Here is a 21,335-nt window from a genome sequence, read left to right as displayed (position 1 = left end):
GCCAGTGGTCAGGGATGAGTTGATGAGGGAAGTGAAGAATGGAATGGGAGGTCTCCAGAGATGGTCTGAAGAAGGGAGGAGGGGATGGAGTCGAGTGGGCAATATGTCGGACGGCTGGATATTACTAGTCGCAGGATTTCATCTGACGAGACAGAGGGGAGAAAGAGGTGTGGGGTAGTTATGTGAGAGTGGGACCAGTGGATTCAATAGGCTCAGTGAATGAGGAGCGGATATCGTCAACCTTCTTTTCAAAGTGGTTGACAAAAGATCCGCAGACAGGCCGGGGGAGGAGGTGGAGGATTAAAGAGGGAGGAGAAGGTGGAAAAAAAGTTTCCAAGGGTTAGAGACAGGAGCTTGACATTTAAAGCCATAGTAAGCGACTTTAGAAGCGGATACAGAGGAAGAGAAGGTAGAGAGGATGGAATGGAAGGATGATAGGTCCTCCAGAAGTTTAGCTTTCCTCCATTTCCACTCAGATGCCCGCAGCCTTATTCTATGAGCTCACAGTGAGTCACTCAACCACGGTGCAAGAGGGGAGGACTGAGCCGGCCATAAAGAAAGGAGACAGGGAGAGTCATAGGATGCGGAAATGGGGGTTAGTAGGGTCGAATAGGCATAATCAGGAGACAGGAGAGAGAATGATTTAGCAGCAGGTAGAGATTATATGATAGAAGAGTAGAGAGTAGTGGGAGAGAGCGAACATTGCGATGGGGCATGACCATCTGGGTAGGGTCTGAGCTGAGTTGGTAGGGTTGGAGGAGAGAGGGAGAGAAAAGGAAGGCAGCAGCTACTCTTCATGGGGTACAAACAATGGAAAGAAAGAGGTGGAAAGAAATTAAGTCAGGCATCAGGAGGTTGAAGTCTCACAGTAGGATGAGTGGTGAGCCATTGTCGGGAAATGAGCTTATCAAGGTGTCAAGCTCATTGAGGAACTCTCCAAGGGCACCTGGTGGGAGATAGGTGACAACAATATAAAGCTTGAGTGGACAAGTGACAGTGACAGCATGAATTTCAAATGAGGAGATGAGGTGTGAGGGGGATAAAAGAGAACATCTCCACTTAGGAGAAATGAGTAGCCCTGTGCCACCAATGAAACGACCAGATGATCTCAGACTGTGAGTCAGCTGACAAGAAAGCATCTGGAGTATGTTCTCTGGTGTAATCCATGTCGCTGTCTAGGCCAAAAAGTGTAGGAACTCAGCCTTCTTGACCGCAGGTTGGCAGTTCCAAACGCTGCCGGTGACTAGGAATTCCACATGGGTTGAGCACGCAGGGTACACTAAATTAGAAAGGTTGCAGCCATGGGGCGGGGATCATCTGTAAAACCTACAGGGAGAGGAGTGAACAGGGATAGAAAACACACAGTTGAAAAAGCTTCAAAAGAGCAAAGTGAGATCATCTGTTTCGGCGACGGTCTTAGTTTTGGCGATGACACGACCGCCGCCAACCAGGGATCGGGGTTGTATTCGCTACACACCAAATTGAAGAAAACAGACCAAAATATTCCATTGAAAAACATTTTCTGTTCCATAATGGTTTGCTACGGTATGTACTAATGAATACGAGCCATGTTGAGGTCTCTATTGCTTCAACTACATCTCCCAGAAGTAGTCACTTGGCCTACGTCCCAAATGGCACCCTATTCCCAATAAAGTGCACTACTTCAGACAAAAGCGATATAAACCTGGTCAAAAGTAGCACAGTATATAGAGAATAGGGTGCCATTTGGGATGCACCCTGTAATGGAAGCCCTCTAAGGTGACCCCTACTACAGGAAACAACAAGGTGAGTGTAGCTAGCGTGGCACTTTACCAAGACCGTAGCCATATGTCATGAGAATTAGCTAATGAAAGGACAGAAAAGAGCAACCGGAGATAGACTCTACACTTTTTGTAACAGGCTTTGGAGCAGTCCAAACCCAGAAATGGAGTAGAAATGTTACATCATTGTCAGTAGTCGTCATATGGTCTATTCTTTACATTAAATAAAATAAAGTATTATTGTAATTCAGCAATGAAAATTGCTCCAATAAAGAGGAAAAAGCATGAAATTCCGTTCAATAGGGTTGACAAACACACAAAGGATCATATTGTAAACTCCAGCTACCTAAGTGGATTCATACTTCAATTTCACCTCCTTAATAGAAAACAGTCTGTCTCTCTGTCGTCATTGTAATAGAGTAATATACAGATAAAATGTACTCTAGATCTGTACATACCAACCCATCACTTTTTAAACATACAATCATTTTTTACAATAGATGTTTTTGTCATTACACAGGAGGTATAGAAGACAACTATTACATTGGTACTTTAGTACGTTGTTACCAGAGTGAGCTAACATTCCAGAATAATTTACTTACACGCAAACAGCAAGATTCTGGTTTTAATACATTCTTCTTATTTTTCAGAGGAAAACAGCGGTCATAACAACCCCAATTAAATCAAATGCTTTCAAGAGTGCTTCTCAAGGGCCTACCAATTGGATATCACGACATTGAAGAGAAAAAGGGGTATAAGTACAACAAATAAATGATTTTAAAAAGTAGAAGAAAAGAGGTGCTTCTCAAACTTCACGCACTCACTATAGAGAATACTCTCGTTACTGAATGCAAGGAGAGAATACATCTTTGGGTACATCCGAATAATCTCTCCCTTTTTCCCCAAAGTGAGCACTTGTTCACCTCCCTTCAATGGATTTAAATGTGTGGGAAGTAGTGGACAAGTGCACACTTCAGGAAGAAGTAGTGCACTATATAGGGAATAGGGTACCAATTTTGACGCATCCTGGAACATTTACAAGGCTAAATAAACATGTGACAGCCTATACAGTATATAGTTATTTTTATATTTTTAATAATTATGCTTCCTAAATTCAACTTTGTCAGTTGTTGTTGTTCTATATTGACATTAAGACAAATACGTAACTACCAGGAATAAAATGATTTGCTGATGTTCCTTTACAAGGATATTAAGGATCTCATTTTGCTACTGTTGTTGCTGTTGATTGTCGTTTATGTTTTGGTGGGGGCAAATATCAAAATCCATACATAAATACAATAATTTAAAAAACATATCCTATAAAACAAGCAAATAAACAAACAAACATGATTGTGCACAAAATAACATTGAAAATAAGGACCCCCTGTTTTGCTAAACTACTGATAATAAATAATTACTGTGGTAAAGACATGACTTAAGACAGTCACAAAAGCCTGGTCCCAGATTCTGTATGTGACAAGTTCTGGGACTAGGCTACAGCGACAAGTATCGTATTGACACCTCTAGGTCATCACCAACTGTTATCAACTGTCCAGTCCTCAACCTAGGATCCCAGGTGACCTGCTCTGAATACTCTGACAGTTGAATACTATGAATACTCTGATTTTAAAAATTTCTTTGAACCATAACTACTTTACTTCATAAACAAGAGAAAGATTTAAGCAAACCCAAAAGAACCAAGGGTGAATTTGAAGTGAGGCAAAACCAGAGAAAACCTGAGAAAGACTGAGGACAGAAAATGCACCAAACTCCCAATAATGGAGAAAACAAACAGTCTCTGTTAAGAGTACCATCCTTAGTATTCAGTGCTGCTGTTGAGGTCTGGTTGTGGAGCTGAACCATGTGGAAGCTAGCCTGGTTGTACCAGACTGAATTATGACTCACAATGGTGAGCTCAGTGTTCAGTCTGGACTAACCAGGCTACGTGGAAGCACAGAGGAAAAGTTTGTCTGATATGAACGAATAGGAGCAGAAAGGAAGACCAGTATATTCAATGTCCTCCTGTCTAACATCCCATAGTAACCCAGGGATCTGTCTGTAGAGGCACTTCCAAAGCAGTGCGCGCGCACACACACACACACGGGCGAATCCTAACTTCCACTAAGGTAACATCTCCCATTTACATCGATGCATGACTAAGTGAACATTTGACTAAAGTGGAAGTTTGGATTGGCCCATAGCTAGACAGACGTGAACTCTCACAATCAGCCAGAGTCCATGCTGAAGAGTTCTATGCCTGTAGGGCTCCAGTGAAGGCCTACTCCAGAGTTGAAAACCAGGGACCACACGTAAGGGATGAAGAAGTCTTCAGGCTGGTCCTCCTCCACGTACCTAAACTTCAGCTCCGGGAACTTCTGTAGAGAGACAGAGAAAAGACAGAAGAAGAAAATGTTAAGATAAAGATCAATGGACAGGACAACCACAGAGCTGGAGTCTTGATCTTTAGTCTCGGTCTTGAGACTTTCCGGTTTTGACACCATCTCTGGACAAACATACAGTACCTGTCAAAAGTTTGGTCACACCTACTCATTCAAGGGTGTTTCTTTATTTTGACTATTTTATACATTGCAGAATAATATTGAAGACATCAAAACTATGAAATAACACATATGGAATTATGTAGTAACCAAAATAGTGTTAAACGAATCAAAATATATTTCAGATTTTACAAAGTAGCCACCCTTTGCCTTGATGACAGCTTTGCACACTCTTGGTATCCTCTCAACCAGCTTCATCAGGTAGTCACCTGGAATAGAATTCAATTAACAGGTGTTCCTTGTTAAAAGTTAATTTGTGTAATTTCTTACATTCTTAATACGTTTGAGCCAATCAGTTGTGTTGTGACAAGGTATACAGAAGATAGCCCTATTTGGTAAAAGACCAAGTCCATATTATGGCAAGAACAGCTCAAATAAGCAAAGAGAAACAACAGTCCATCATTACCTTAAGACATGAAGGTCAGTCAATCTGGAAAATGTATTTTCTTGTTGTTGAAAGTTTCTTAAAGCGCAGCCGCAAAAACTATTACGCACATCTGATTCAGAGGGGTTGGGTTAAATGCGGAAGACACATTTCAGTTGAAAGCATTCAGTTGTACAACTGACTAGGTATCTCCCTTTCCCCATGATGAAACTGGCTCTCATGATGACTGCCACAGGAAAGGAAGACCTCTGCTTCAGAAGACAAGTTCATTATTTACCAGACTCAGAAATTGCAGCTTAACTCAATGCTTCACAGAGTTCAAGTAACAGACACATCTCAACATCAATTGCTCAGCCTTCATGGTCGAATTGCTGCAAAGAAACCACTACTAAAGGACACCGATAAGAAGAAGAGACTTGCTTTGGCCAAGAAACACAAGCAATGGACATTAGATCGGTGGAAATCTGTCCATTTCTGATGAGACCAAATTTGAGATTTTTGGTTCTAACTGCCGTGTCTTTGTGAGATGCAGAGTAGGTGAACGAATGATCTCCGCATGTGTGGTTTCCACCGTGAAGCATGGAGGAGGAGGTGTGATGGTGCTTTGCTGGTGACACTGTCAGTGTTTAGAATGTAAGGCACACTTAACCAGCATGGCTATCACAGCATTCTGCAGCGATATGCCATCCTATCTGGTATGCGCTTAATGGGACTATCATTTGTTTGACAACAGGACAATGACCCAACACACCACCAGGAATGCTGCATCAGATGACCTGGCCTTCACAATCACCTTACCTCAACCCAATTGAGATGGTTTGGGATGAGTTGGATCGTAGAATGAAGGAAAAGCAGCCAACAAGTGCTCGGCATATGTGAGAAATCCTTCAAGACTTGGAAAAGCATTCCAGGTGAAGCAGGTGGATAGAATGCCAAGAATGTGCAAAGCTTTCAAGGGAAAGGGTAGCTACTTTGAAGAATCTAAAATATATTTTGATTTGTTTAACACTTTTTTTGGTTACTACATGATTGCATATACGTTATTTAATAGTTTTGATGTCTTCACTATTATTCTACAATGTAGAAAAGAGTCAAAATAAAGAAAAACCCTTGAATGAGTAGATGTGTCCAAACTTTTGACTGGTACTGTATATGACCAGAGAATTGTTAGATTCAGTGTCTATAACTCCCTGATATTCCTTACAGATGACAACACAAAAGAGTCAGTATCTACAGCCGGTTGGTGACAGCCAGTGAGCTAGCTAGCTACAAACAAAAACTGGTAAAACTCATCCATCTGATGTAATTCCATCTGTACCAGTCTAGTTGCTGAGGTAAAGGTACTTAGGTGGCCTCTGACCTTTAAACAGGCCCAGTTAAATGTGTTCAGCCCTCCATTGACCTAACTGGGACACTGGAAACCATAAACTGAAGATACTTAACAAACTGAATATACTTACTGTGAAAAGGTACTTGCACCCTTTCTGATTTTCTCTATTTCTGCATATTTTTGATACTGAATGTTATCAGATCTTCAATCAAAAACTAATATCAGATAAAGGGAACCTGATTTAACGAAGAACAAAACAATGGATACTTATTTTATTAACACAGTTATACAACACCCAATTCCCCTGTGTGAAAAGTAATTGCCTCCTTGCACTAAATAACTTGTTGTGCCACCTTTAGCTGCAATGACTGCAACCAAATGCTTCCTGTAGTTGTTGATCAGTCTCTTACATCGCTGCAGAGGAATTTTGGCCCACTCTTGCATGCAGAACTGCTTTAACTCAGCGACATTTGTGGGTTTTCAAGCAAGAACTGCTCATTTCAAGTCCTGCCACAACATCTCAATCGGGATTAGGTCTGGACATTGACTAGGCCATTCCAAAATTTCAAATGTGATGCTTTTTTCCCCAGCTATTTTCAGGTAGGCTTGATTGTGTGTTTTGGATCATTGTCTTGCTGCATGACCCAGCTGCTCTTCAGCTAACAGAGGGATGGCCTGACATTCTCCTGTAGAATTATCTGATACAGAGCAGAAATCATGGTTCCTTCTATTAAGGCAAGTTGTCCAGGTCCTGATGCAGCAAAGCATTCCTAAACCATCAAGCTACCACCACCATGGTTGACCGTTGATAAGATGTTCTTACTGTGGAATGCAGTTTTGTTGAGTTTGCCAAAAGCACCTGGAAGCGCCTGGATGATCATCAAGACTCTTGGAAGACTGTTCTATGGACATATGATTTAAAAATATAACTTTTTGGACGACATGGGTCCCATGGGCCTACTCCCGACCGCTGTCCCAATCAGAACGGTGCTGAAATTATCATCTAGTTGACCACATGCGGGTAGGCTATTCCTTCAAATTTATTACAACGATTGGATAACTTAGGGAGTTTCAGTATGCAACAATTTAATTACATGCCTTCAATTGCATTAGCCTACTTTATTCAAATATTTTCGTCATTCTGTGATATTTATTCCCACAGTAATTCTTTATGGATTCATCCAGTTGTGGTTAAGAAAACTTTGCATGCTTAGTGGTGGGCTATGCGAAGAGATAGGAGAAGTGACATGCCTTTGAAAGTTTAGAACTGGCAGGAGGATGGTTACCTGGGGCTACCTAGCAACCATCAAAAGTTTAACAGCATAGAGGTGCCAATGCCTCCTAAGCATTTACGGCTACATATCATACTAAACCGTAGGCAGAAGTTGACCGACATTTTTACTAGGTCGTTGCGCGTAAATACATGTTTTGGCTTTGATACCAACAATACCTCTCAGATACAACAAAAATGTGGGAAAAAAGTTGACAGTATGGTAAAGTTGGCAGAAAAACATCTTCGGATGAAAGGAATATTAGAGTCACTCAATCAGGGGGAAGTTGTGGTGCCTTCAGAAAGTATTCACACCACCCCTTGACTTTTGACAAAAAAAAAAATAGTTTTACAGCCTGAATTTAAACTGTACTCAATTTTTTTGTCACTGGCCTACACAAAATACCCCATAATGTCAAAGTAGAATAATTGTATTTATTTTTAAACAAATTAATTCAAACTGAAAAGATGAAATGTCTTGAGTCAATAAGTATTCAACCCCTGTGTTATGGCAGGCCTAAATACATTCAGGTCACTTAACAAGACACATAATAAGTTGCATGGACTCACTCTGTGTGCAATAATAGTGTTTAACATGATTTTTGAATGGCCACATTATCTCTGTACCCCACACAATTTCCAACACAGATGAAACCACAAAAACCAGGCAGGTTTTCCAATGTCTCGCAAAGAAAGGCACCTATTGGTAGACGGGTAAAAAAATAAAAAGCAGACATTGAATATCCCTTTGAGCATGGTGAAGTTCTTAATTACACTTTGGATGGTGTATCAATACAAATCAAATCAAATCAAATCAAATTTATTTATATAGCCCTTCGTACATCAGCTGATATCTCAAAGTGCTGTACAGAAACCCAGCCTAAAACCCCAAACAGCAAACAATGCAGGTGTAAAAGCACGGTGGCTAGGAAAAACTCCCTAGAAAGGCCAAAACCTAGGAAGAAACCTAGAGAGGAACCGGGCTATGTGGGGTGGCCAGTCCTCTTCTGGCTGTGCCGGGTAGAGATTATAACAGAACATGACCAAGATGTTCAAATGTTCATAAATGACCAGCATGGTCGAATAATAATACACCCAGTAACTACAAATACAGGCATCCTTCCTAAGTTACCGGAGAGGAAGGAAGCCGCTCAGGGATTTCACCCAGAGACCAATGGTGACTTAAAACAGTTACAGAGTTGAATGGCTGTGATAGGAGAAAACTGAATATGGATAAACAACACTGTGGAATGTTGTTGTACTTAATCCACCATACTAACCTAATTGATAGAGTGAAAAGAAGGAAGCCTGTACAGAATATTCTAAAACCTGCATCCTGTTTGCAATAAGGCAATAAAGTAATACTGCAAAACATGTGGCAAAGCAATTCACTTTTTGTCCTGAATACAAAGTGTTATGTTTGGGGCAAATCCAATACAACACATTCCTGATTACCACTCCATATTTTCAAGCATTGTTGTGGATGGGTCATGTTATGGTTATGCTTGTAATCGTTAAGGTCTAGGGAGTTTTTCAGGATAAAAAAGAAACTGAATGGAGCTAAGCACAGGCAAAATCCTAGAGGAAAACCTGGTTCAGTCTGCTTTCCATCAGACACTGGGATTTTTATTTTATTTTTTAAACAAGCATTTCGCTACACTCACATTAACATCTGCTAACCATGAGTATGTGACAAATAAAATTTGATTTGATTAATTCACCTTTCAGCAGGACAATAACCTAAAACGAAAGGCCAAATCTACATTGGAGTATTTTACCAAGAAGACGACGAAAGATCCTGAGTGTCCGAGTTACAGTTTTGACTTAAATCTGCTTGAAAATCTATGTCAAGACCTGAAAATTGTTGTCTAGCAATGATGAACAACCAATTTGACAGAGCATGAAGAATTTGGAAAATAATAATTGTCAAATGTTGCACAATCCAGGTGTGGAAAGCTCTTAGAATCTTACCCCAAAAGACTCACAGCTGTAATCGCTGCCTATATTTTTTTTTTTACAAATGTTCACATTTTTCTTCCACTTTAACATAAGCATATTTTGTGTACACAGTTGAATACATTTTAATCCCACATTGTAAGAACAAAATATGGAAAAAGTCAACGGGCGTGAATACTTTCTGACGGCACTGTATATCTATGTGCGTGCGTGAACCCATTTAGCCTCAGTGACTTGGCTCTCCTAGCTACATCTAGCCCACTCCCTGAAAGCTATCTCAGATTTCAGGTGACATCAGGTGAGAAAGAACACTCGTTAAGGAAGACCTGAGGGGTTGCTTAAGGGTTGGTAAGGTTATAGTTCAGACACAGTGGTAGGATTGTGAAACGTTTGCCTGCCGACAGTACTTAGCACCTCTGAACAGTGTCGGCAGTCAATCTCTTTAGTATTCACACAGCAAAGACCTTCAAGTCGTCAGCTACTAAGCCTTATTAAAATACTCCAAAACAGAAGGGGGAAGTAGTTTTGTTTGACAATGCATGTCCGTGTATGTTGCTTAGCTAGTTCATGGGTAAAAATAAAAATGGTCAAGATTGGTCTAGATTCCAAAGTTAGCTAGCTGGCTGCGCTAATGTTGTTATTTTGTAGAAAACTCTTGTTGATACTAGCCAGATAGCCACAGCTAGATAACTGCTTAGCAAGATGACGAAGAAACAATTTAATTAACTTTCCATAATCTCATACTGCCAGCGCCAGCCCATAGCCAAATGTTTAGCTAGCTAGCTAATGTTAGCATATTTGCTAGCTAGCACAACATAGATAGCTAGCTAGAGACATTGCAATAACTCCACAGCTAACACAGGCAGCAGTTTCATGAAAACGAATCCATTGTGATTTAATTAAAATATCAATACCTACCCTGCTCATGCCCAGTAACAGCTAGTGTCCTTCCTACTATCAACAAGAGGCCAGCCAGAAAGTATTTTTCAACCAACAAACCAGCCAAGCCAAGCCCTACCTAGCCCATCCAAGAAATGCAGCAGGCAGGCCTGTATAATCATCAATAATACAGTGATATCTCATCATATCCCACCAGTTCACAGGGCGATGCTTGGGCCACACACTAATCACTGTATTATAGTCTTCATTGTGTCCACTCAACACAATAACAGTTGTGGGTATGGGGGTATCGGTCTGTGGAACAGACTGACATATGGGCTATGGATCCTGTGTGTTCATATGATACTCTGTATCAGCCAGTGCTTCATCTGGCTAGCTATCATTATCAGATCAGTCCCTTGTTGCTTGCTGTCAATGTTGTTTTGTAAGAACTTATCTAGCAACTTATCTAGTAATATGGTCAGGTAAACACACTACAGAGCCCAATCCAGACACCCTTGCACTGGCCCCAGTGTTTCCTGGGAAGCAGACACAAACAAGCTGGTCCAGGATTGGCTCATGTTTGGCCTGGTTTCAGCAATTCCCCTCTCTCATTCCCTTCTCCCTCCCTTTCCCTGCCTGCAGAACAGACTACATACTTGGCTCAGCCTTATGCCAGAGTCAGACCAGCCCAGGCGTGTATCCCAAATGGAACCATATTCCCTATTGGCACTGGTAATAAGTATTGCATTATAGGGAATAGGGTGCCATTTGGGATGCATGTCAGACCAGCGCCCCCCAGCCCTCACCCCCCAGAACACAGACTGACTGACTGGGTCCATATCTTGACTGTAGGACTCTCTGTTCCCACTGTTACATGGCTTAGAAGGAAAAGGCTTTACAGACCCCACGCAGACAGAGTGGAATGCAGCTAGAAGCATATTAGAATAATAATAATAAATAAATAAAATTCCACACAAAACAACAAACGTTCATTCTATTATTGATACGTTTCAGGTAGATGTTCAGGTGTGTTTCAGGTGTGAGGGGCTCGTCTACTTCTCTGTCTGCTCGCCTCTGGAAGCCCCAGTTATGGAGCGTTCTCCTCTCTCCTCTCCCCTTCCCTCCTCTCTTCGATACCTCCTCTCCTTACCACTCTTCTCACCTGTACTCACCCCTTCTCTTTCCAGTCTCCTTCCCTCCTCTCTCATATCCTCCACTACTCCACTTTACCCTCCGCTCTCCTCTTCTCTCCCTTCCAAAGGAGCCAAACTGTCTGTACCTTATCACTACAGAACGAGGCAGCGCAGGCCAAACAATACATTCCACAGGCGCTGTCTGATTGCATCCCAAATGGGATACTATTCCCTATATAGTGCACTACTTTTCTGGTCAAAAGTCGTGTCCTATGTAGGGAATAGGGTGCCATTTGGGACATAGCCTGTTTGTCATTGAAAGTCGTTGAGCCTGATATAGGTGGAGGAGTGACAACACACAACTCTGTTGATATTCAAATGGAGAGGAGGGGGAGTGGGGACTGGGTTCACAGAAGACTGGGAAGGAGAGTGAAAGCCAGGGATGGATGTAGAGGGAGAGTGAAAGCCAGGGAGGGATGTACAGGGAGAGTGAAAGCTAGGGAGAGAGGGAGAGAACCTGGGAGAAGGAGATGAAAAAAAGGAGAGAGACCGAGAGAAAGCCAGAGACAGAGGGAGGATGGCTAGCAGGCAGGAAGAGAGAGACAGACAGAGACAGATACAGAGGGAAAGGCAGATAGAGGGAGGCTGGACAGCAGGCAGGGAGAGAGAGGGGCTGGCCCCTAGCCCTGGATGGATCCTTTGTCTCTGTCTAGGGTCTGAGACAAATAATAGGGACAGTCTGGCGCTACTGGGACACTGTGGTGTGGGGAAGAAACATCAGCTGGATATCCCTGGGGCATTCTCACCTTCTGTTAACCCTTTCATTTAGATACAGACAGACGGCCAGGGACATACGCATGTCTAGGCTGACTCATTGACTCACAAAGTGTCTACCATGCTGGTCTATGTCTAATTCTATGTCCATGTCTAGTTCATTCGCCACTTATATGCTAATATATGTCTAGTCTAGTTCATCCGTATGTGACTCAAACCTGTGACTCTGTTTGTCCGAAGAGAGATAAAGTCAAAACCGGAGCCCTTGATACACAAACCCAGACCCAGACCCCTTGAGACCCAGATGTCCATGAACATACATCCTTTCATTTGTGTTAGAAGAACATGGTAGACTTGTATAGTCTATGTCTAGTTTAGTTCATCTGTATAGAACCAGTGACTGACTAGACTGTCCTATCATCATCATTTTATAGATTTTTATTTAACTAGGCAAGTCAGTTAAGAACACATTCTTATTTACAATGATGGCCTACCCCTGACGACGATAGGCTAATTGTGGCCACCCTATGGGATTACCATTCACGGCCTGATGTGATACAGCCTGGATTCGAACTAGGGACTGTAGTGACGCCCCTTGCACTGAGATGCAGCACCTTGCGCCACTCGAGAGCCCACTAGACATATATTAGCATAGAAGTGGTGATTGAACAGACATGGACATAGAATTAGACATAGACCAGCATGGTAGACATAGTAGACACTGAGATAGCCAGACATGCTGATGTCGCTGGCCGTCTGTCTTTATCTTTATGAAAGGGTTAACAGAAGGTGAGAATGCCCCAGGGATATCTAGCTGATGTTTCTTCCCCACACCACAGTGTCCCAGCAGCGTCAGACTGCCCCTATTATGCGTGTCAGACCTCTGCCCTCAGCCCCTAGGCAGAGACAAAGGACCCATCCAGGGCTCAGATGATAATGGTAAAAGGAAGTCAGAATTAATCATTTGAACTCCACATCCACACATTCAGCTGCTGCCGATGATGACATGCAAGAGATGTGCCATTCAGTCATTGCAAAGCTGTGATCTCCTGAAGAAGCTATCCCTTTTACATTCTTTCTGTGCCCCCAAGTGTTTGGATAAACTGGTAAAGTTAGATAGGTAGCCAATGAGGTAACATGACTGAACAAAGTGTAAACAAATGGTTAACAACCGCCCACAACATGGTTTATTATGGATGTAAAATGGTCCGGGCGATCTGCTATAGCAGGGTCTCCCAAACTCAGACCTGGGTGCACCTTTCGTTTTTTTGCCCTAGCTCTACACAGCTGATTCAAATAACCAACTCATCAAGCTTCGATTTTTCGAATCAGCTGTGTAGTGCTAGGGACCGAGTTTAGGAAACCCTGTACTACAGGAAGATTTTTTTTATTTTTATGTTGCGCTGGTAATATGGGACAGATCCTTAGACCTGGTTGTGCTTGAAGTAAACCATTGTCGCTGTAGTAATGTTGCAACCATGACGCTACCGAATCTGCAATTGCTTTTTTTCTCAAGGGCACTCAAACAGTGGTAAAGCGAAGCTTTATCATTACAATTATTAACTGGGAGATTTTTTCCCTAATAATCGCACAGTGCTCCCAAAATTAAACTCCTGTTCGCACAGCAAAATATTGAGTCGCACCTTAGAGCCCTGCTACCATGCCATCTCAATTGAACAAATAGCTAGGCAATGCTCTATATAAGTGCTTTGTGAGGGCATTTAAAGACTTATTGATAATTTCATACAGCATTAATCATTAGCCTATCAATTTTTATTTGGAAGATAAGGTCGTGTCCCAAATAGCACCGTATTCCCTATATAATGCACTACTTTTGAAAAAAAAAGAAGAAAGAAAAAGGGCACTATATAGGAAATAAGATGCCATTTGGGACACAACCTAAATAAGGGGAATGAGTGAAGAAAGAAAGAAAGAAAGACAGACACAGACAGACAGACAGACAGACAGACAGACAGACAGACAGACAGACAGACAGACAGACAGACAGACAGACAGACAGACAGACAGACAGACAGACAGACAGACAGACAGAGAAGTGATGAGTATCTCTCAGGCAGAGCAGACTGAAGCAGAGTTGAGCGATGGAAGGATCGATCTAGATTATCACACTGCAGTGGTAATATTGTGTCAGGATACATCAGTCAAGTGCAGCATGATATCATTACACTAAAGAAGAGATGAGAAATAAAGCTACACTAGCTGTCAATCAGACCAGTTCCATAACCTGCATAGACAGACACACCTAAACTACAGAATATATACTTGCCTAGATAAAGGATAACGCAGGGGTTCTCATGGGCTACATACGGAAGGTGTTGATACAGGAATCCTGTGCTACAGACACTGAATACTGTACACAGTACAGTATTTGAAAGAAAACAAATACCATTTAAACTCAGGTTCTGACAGATACCTATGCCTAGATGAATAGACTGCAGAGTTTTTTTCCTATATGCTACATAGAGAAATGCTGAAACGGAGGGTGCTGAGATATACAGGAGGATATGGCTGGTCGTCAGACAGAATATCCCTTTTATCCCTTAGCTAGCTAGTTACAGTAGTAGTAGACACAAATGCCTTCCAGTTCCAAATACATGAGACAGAACATGGAACACATGATGAAACACTCAATTAAGGCGTCTGGGCGCTGAAGATGGACCCCATGCCCAGGATACATATTTCCTCCTTGATTATTGTATGGATGGGGAATTGTGGGTAGGCGGCGTCCCGCGGCGAGAGCAAGGTAATGAGGTGCTGCTGTCAGATTTATTTCTCTCCCGGATTACACATCCCAAATGACACCCTATTCCTTATATAATGCACTGTCAAAGGTAGTGCGCTGTATAGGGAATACGGTGCCATTTGTGACACAGGCAGAAGACAAAGTGTCGGAGCGATGGCACCTTCTTGAAATGCCATTACCTGCAGCAGCATATTTACCAGGCAGGAAGGATGGCTGTGATGGGAACATTAATGCTAATGAAGATTTGAGCTGGTCTTTGTCTTAGCTCATCCTCATCCCTAACTCCCCAGTCCCAGACAAGCTCTCAACATCCCAGCCCATCCCTTTCTTGTAACTCCCAACCCCTTTCCTCCTCCCCATGGTGGATAGGATGGGAGACCATCCTATGCACCATACCCAGCTCCCATCATTAGCTCCCAGCTCCATCCCTCCAGCCTACATTAATCCCTATCCCCATCCCCGATCGCTCCTACCAAAAGTAATCCGATTACGTTTGGGTAATCTAAAAGTTACATGACTAATTACAATTTTGGACAGGTAACTAGTAACCGTAATGGATTACATTTAGAAAGTAACCTACCCAACCCTGTGTGTGTGCGTGTTTATGGTGTTACCTTGAGGTAGTCTGCGTACGTCCGTCTGTGTGTTGGTCTGGGTTCCTACCTGGAGGCGGTCTTTGGGCAGGTTGTGTGTGTGTGTGTCTGTCTGTTGGAGTGCGAGCGTGTATGTGTTACTTACCTCGAAGCGGTCTTTGGGCAGGGCCTGTGCTCCCTTCAGGATGACCTCCTGAACCCTCTCTACTGACAAGTCTGTCCCTGCTGCCTCAAGACGCTGGCTGAAGAAACCTATCACCTGGGGGACAGGGACACACGTCAGAAAAAGGATTTGTGTGTGTGTGTGCATGTTAGCTTGAGGAACCTTTCAGTTGAACTGTTATTTTTCAGTCGTGTGTGTGTGTAGTGTGAGAGAGATGGTGTTTTTTTGTCTGAGTGTGTGTAATTGTAAGTGGACAATTACACACACACACAGTTACACTTTAAGGTCCAGTCTTTTTCATGTGCTTTTTGGTGTCACCACTGACACTCTAGAGAATGAACACTTTCAATGAGTCTCTTCTCTGTACATCTGTACATCAATAACATATGTTGATCTGATTGATCATCTCTTCTCAGCTTCTATTTGTATCATCTGGATCCTAATTCATTTAACCCTGTTCTTTGGGTCTTCACAATAGTCTACCATTGCAACAGACGTCGTCGTCCCCCCCCCCACCCCACCATCACCCACCTTAGGCAGGGTTGTAGTAGACCACATATTGAGTGTCTCGTCTCGGATCCATTTTTACTTGACTCAATCAATGGGGACTTGTAATTTCTTCCTGAGACCAGCCGAGACCCGAGGCTTCATTTATAACCGTTGTGTAAATTTTACACAAAAAAATAGAGATTCATAAACTTGGTGCAAGCCATACATACGCATGTGTCCCATTATGAATTAGACCGGTTGTGAAAAAGCCCATCCTTCACCTTTTATGGTGACAATAATAACACCCTTCTTTGCTGTAAACTTTGGAAGTATTGGAATTAGGCCAAGACAGTATCTAAAGGAAATAGCAATGGCAAACTTGATCAAACGTCTTGGGAGGTGGCAGAATATTTTCTTTTGCAGTGACATTTGCTGTATCTGATCGTCCCGGAAACACAAAAACAATAACAATAACACATTGTTTTAGACTTGCAAACAGATTGTTTGCCTTCAATAATGTTCTGCATGTACTTTTTCCTGAACCTAAATATGCCGCACTGCCGCAAATTCGGAAACATGGTCTACTCTGAAAAAAATACTAGCAGTGCTAGCCTACACACGTTCAATGCAAAAGGTCAACTGTCTGTTCACCTGTCAAATTCTATTGTAGGCCTGTGTTATAACAATAGTTCCTTTCAGATGTATAGAGCAAAAATGATTCATAATGGCCTATTTAATAGGCCCAATTAAATGAGACGCGCATGGTAATTTCTTGTATGGCTACTTGGTGAATATGAACTCTTCATGGCCAGAAAGGTGAGGAATATATTATGCAATGGTAGATATATTTATTATGTTTAGAAATGAAATAGTCTACTCGAGAAATGACAGTATTCAGACATAGCCCACACATGTCAACAGAAAAAACGATGAACCGTCTGCTCTACCGTTAAACTGCGTTTCAGATTGAAACTATTTACTACTGGGAAGTGGGTCCAATTAAATGAGAGATGGGACAAATGGTAGCCTATCCTAACTTGTTGTATAAGCCTATAAGTTATTTTGCGAGTATGAAACCATCACTAACCAGGTTTCTATCAAAGCTTTTGTCGGATTAAAAAAAATATATGACCGGCCTGATGGAAACAGAACATTACCCGGTAAACGTTCCAAACGTCGACAAAACCAAATATGCTAGACAAGGTGGGATCTTTTTGTGCCGATAAAATAAATTATTACGGGATGTTGGTGGAAAATATTTTATGCACAAATATTGATTTAATAACCATCAGATTTGTTGTATTTATTATGGATCCCCATTAGCTCTTCCTTGGGTCCAGCAAAATCAAGGCAGTTTATACAATTTTAAAAACATTACAATACATTCACAGATTTCACAACAGACTGTGTGCCCTCAGGCCCCTACTCCACCACATATCTACATTACTAAATCCATGTTTATGTATAGTGTGTATGTTATCGTATGTGTGTGTGTGTGTGTGTGTGTGTGTGTGTTTCTACCAATGTTTGTGTTGCTTCACAGTCCCCGCTGTTCCATAAGGTGTTTTTTTATCTGTTTTTTAAAAATCAAATTTTACTGCCTGCGTCAGTTACTTGATGTGTAATAGAGTTCCATGTAGTCATGGCTCTATGTAGTACTGTGTGCCTCCCATAGTCTGTCCTGGACTTGGGGACTGTGAAGAGACCTCTTGTGGCATGTCTTGTGGGGTATACATGGGTGTCCGAGCTGTGTGCCAGCAGTTTAGACAGACAGTTCGGTGCATTCAACATAATACAAGTAAAAGACATAATAAAAGTCATACTTCAATAAAAGTTATATTGAAGTCAACTTGGAGTCACGCGATGATGACATGTTGCGTGGTCTTCCCACTACGACTCGGGAAAGCATGCAATTTATTAGGCTACAGATTAAATAAATTATGGACTTCAAAGGGTTGTGAAAGTGTGAGGTGATGAGCTTGCTGCTCCTTTCCAATAAATATCTAGAGTCTTATTGTAATGGGTCCTATGTGTAGCTGGTGTAGAGAGTCAGGCGCAGGACAGCAGATATAAGTAATAAACACACTTTTACTCAAAATGTAAAATATACAAAGTAACAAATACATGCACACCACGACAGACCGAAAATACAATAAACAATCACTCACAAAAACCCATGGGGGAGCAGAGGGTTAAATAATGAAACAGTAATTGTGGGATTGAAATCAGGTGTGTAAAACAAAGACGAAACAAATGGAAAATGAAAAGTGGATCGGCCGGTGACGTTGACCGCCGAACGCCGCCCGAACACGGAGAGGGACTGACTTCGGCGGAAGTCGTGACACTTATTCTAGTGACACGATGGCCGGGGATTGGCTGCCTTTTGACAAATAAAAATCTAGTATTTTGATCATAATAATAATAATCTCATCATGTAGGCTATACGTGTGCTCCAGCCAACAGCTCTCAGAGCCAACAACACGCAGGTAGCGCTGTTGGCTAGAGTGCATGTGCCAACACCAGAGTGGGCACACTCACTATATAACGCAACATTTTTTGTGCGAAAACCATCAGTAGAGTTCAAAATGCGATGGAAACCAATTGAATTTGTATTTTTTATTTGTTTAATGGAAATTTAACTGCAAAAGGTATTTTATTTGCCCTACGTCATCACGTATAGCCTTTTATCTGCAACAAGTCCATCTCAGTCACACATATCTTCTGGGGAAAATGCAGATGTTTTAATATTCACATGAAATTCTGTCACCAATTGGATGGAAACCTAGCTACAGTCCCAGACAGACCTCTCAAACAGGATGCAGCACACACAAGCATCAGAGGCAGCAGGGCTGGGTTACAGGGAAAGGAGTAGTGAAGATTCGGCTGCCATCTGTCTTTACTGTTTCGAGACACTTGTTGGAAGACTGAATGACAGCTAGATTAGCTCTCGACAACATAATCATGTTCTTAATTAATATTTTACTATCAGCCCCATGAGGGTACAGAGAGTGGACTTATTTTATTCATCAATACATTTCAGAAACTTGTATTGAGTTGTACTGTGCTGGTTTCTTCTCATCTGACACTTCAATAGTGACCAGCCCTCATACCAAAACTTACAAAGCCTATTCACAAAACTACTGAAGTCTTACGCTTTCTAAATCCTGTTCATAAATTGTAAATTGCCATTTGTTTTCTATGAAGAGTCTTAGATTCATGTTTGAATTTAAATTCATTGGAATGGGGTGCGTGCGTGTGTATGAGCAGTGTCCGTCTGTATGTGCATGCGAGCACTCGATTGTATGCCTCTCTCACTCACTGTGTCGAGGTTCTGCATGATGTCCTGGAAGGATGGGTGTGTTCTGAACTGTTCAAAGAGCTCTCTCTTGTAGAGCAGGGCGTAGACCAGGTTGGGGTTGTGGTGTAGAGAGTTCGACAGACACGAGTTGATGATCTCCAGCATCATCCTGATCACCTCCTCAATCACATTCAGGTCCTGGGCCTATAAAAGAGAGAGATGACTAACTATTAACATACAGGGTCTATAAAGAGAGAATCTGATTTATTTTAGAAGAGACAGAAGAAGCAAGACGCAATAGACAACTTTTAGGTGAAACATTTAATGACCTGATATTTCACTTTGGGGGAAAACTGTATGAAAGAATTACCCTGATGTGTCACCTTTGTCTTACTGCAGTAAATTGGATTGTTTTTGCTAAATGTCCAACACAGTGGTCATCTGGTTTAAAGCAAATAGGGATTACATAACCAAAAGAACAAGGCTACTAGAAGTAAAAGGGAAACTTTGTTCCTAGAATCAATGGTTTCCATTGGCTCGTAAATAGAAAGTGACTGTGTGTGAGAGCACGGCAGCCTAGCAGCGGCCATAGCGAGGGAGCCAGAGAGGAAGCCGGGGGCACCACTAGGTCCGTAGCGGTAGTACACAGGGATCACAGGGGCAGGCAGGCGGCAGGGTGGTTGTGTCATGTTGAGGGATACCCATTGTGATGCCTGCGTGGCTGAGATGGTATCTAGCTCCATACAGACTGTCTGGAGTCTCTGGCTAGGGACCAGACAGCACTGCAGCACTCTGCTATGCAAAACAGCAACATATGCCTGCCTGCCTGTGAGGGAGGGAGGGAAGGAGAGAGGGAGAGAGAGAGAGAGAGAGAGAGAGAGAGAGAGCAGAAGGAGTGGGGAAGTGAAGTCCCTTCCGTGGCTAGATTACAGCCCTGCTCCCTCCCTCCATTACCTCATGCTATCGTTCACTCCCACTTTGTAAACCACCAATCTCTAGCTAACTATGCTCGGAATATCAAGGATCCTAGTTTATTGTAAATGCTTCAAATCATGTTCTAACAGCTGAAGTATGGTCATTCATCTAAAAATGTGCCATTGGCCTGAAAACAATCATGTAAATTCTAAAACTCACAATCATCAATACACCAGACATAAGGGCGTGGTGGTGGTTAGGGCTGTGGCGGTCATGACATTTTGTCAGCTTGTGACGGTCAAGCAAATAACTCCCAGTCTCACGGTAATTGGCCAATAATGAACATAAACACATTTAGCATCTCCTTGCTTCCACACACAGCTTTACAAGCCACTGGTGCAGACCTTTGTAACGTCTACATTTTTTAAAAGTCTAATAAATCCATGTAATATAGCCTACAAAAAGAACAATAAATCAAGTATTTATTTTAGGCAGGTCAAAAGAAACATAATATGAAGAAAATGTAGTCTGTTTCAAATGAACAGAATAGCTGTCCTTATGTTAGGCCTTGATCTGGCTATGCCATATGGCGGTGGGCTACACTAGTTCATTTAGCAGACAAGATTTGCTTAGAATTCCGTGGAATTATTTTATAGTATGAAGAATACAATTGAACATAACTGAATAAAATAGAAAGGATATTTTCTACAAATGATTTGGGGGAGTGCGCACATGCGGCTATTCTGTGTTGAAAAGTTAACAAAGATACTCCTATATGCTTAATTATTTATGTGACTTTAGTTGTGAAACAGATGAGCTCATGAGCTCTCATGTAGTGTTTGATTAGATTTTCGAATACATTTGCATTGATGTCAGAGTGATTGCAGGGACAATAGAGTACTGAATTGGAGGCAGTTAGCAAGTTTGGTAGGCTACAAATGACCATCAGCAGCATCAGAGCTTGGAGACGCCTATTTGGAGAAGTCTAATTACCATGATTACCATACAGTCACTGTAACAGCCCTAGGGGCGGCAGGTAGCATTGGGCCAGTAACCCGAAAAGTT

The 21,335-nt window shown here is 42.0% G+C and overlaps 1 protein-coding gene across 1 annotated transcript; it reads right to left on the bottom strand.

The window, feature by feature from the left end:
• Nucleotides 1-2,367: 2,367 nt before the first annotated feature.
• On the bottom strand, nucleotides 2,368-19,559 carry LOC127925792 (dymeclin-like; the record flags this gene model as incomplete). Its single annotated transcript, XM_052511131.1, has 3 exons — nucleotides 2,368-4,135; nucleotides 15,551-15,664; nucleotides 19,377-19,559. Coding segments are annotated over 3 exons (447 nt in total), but the record flags the coding sequence as incomplete, so codon positions are not given.
• Between the last annotated feature and the right edge of the window lie 1,776 nt (nucleotides 19,560-21,335).

This window comes from Oncorhynchus keta, unplaced genomic scaffold (assembly GCF_023373465.1).
Source record: "Oncorhynchus keta strain PuntledgeMale-10-30-2019 unplaced genomic scaffold, Oket_V2 Un_contig_6263_pilon_pilon, whole genome shotgun sequence".
Lineage (NCBI taxonomy): Eukaryota > Metazoa > Chordata > Actinopteri > Salmoniformes > Salmonidae > Oncorhynchus > Oncorhynchus keta.
This window is presented reverse-complemented; position numbering and strand designations above follow the sequence as displayed.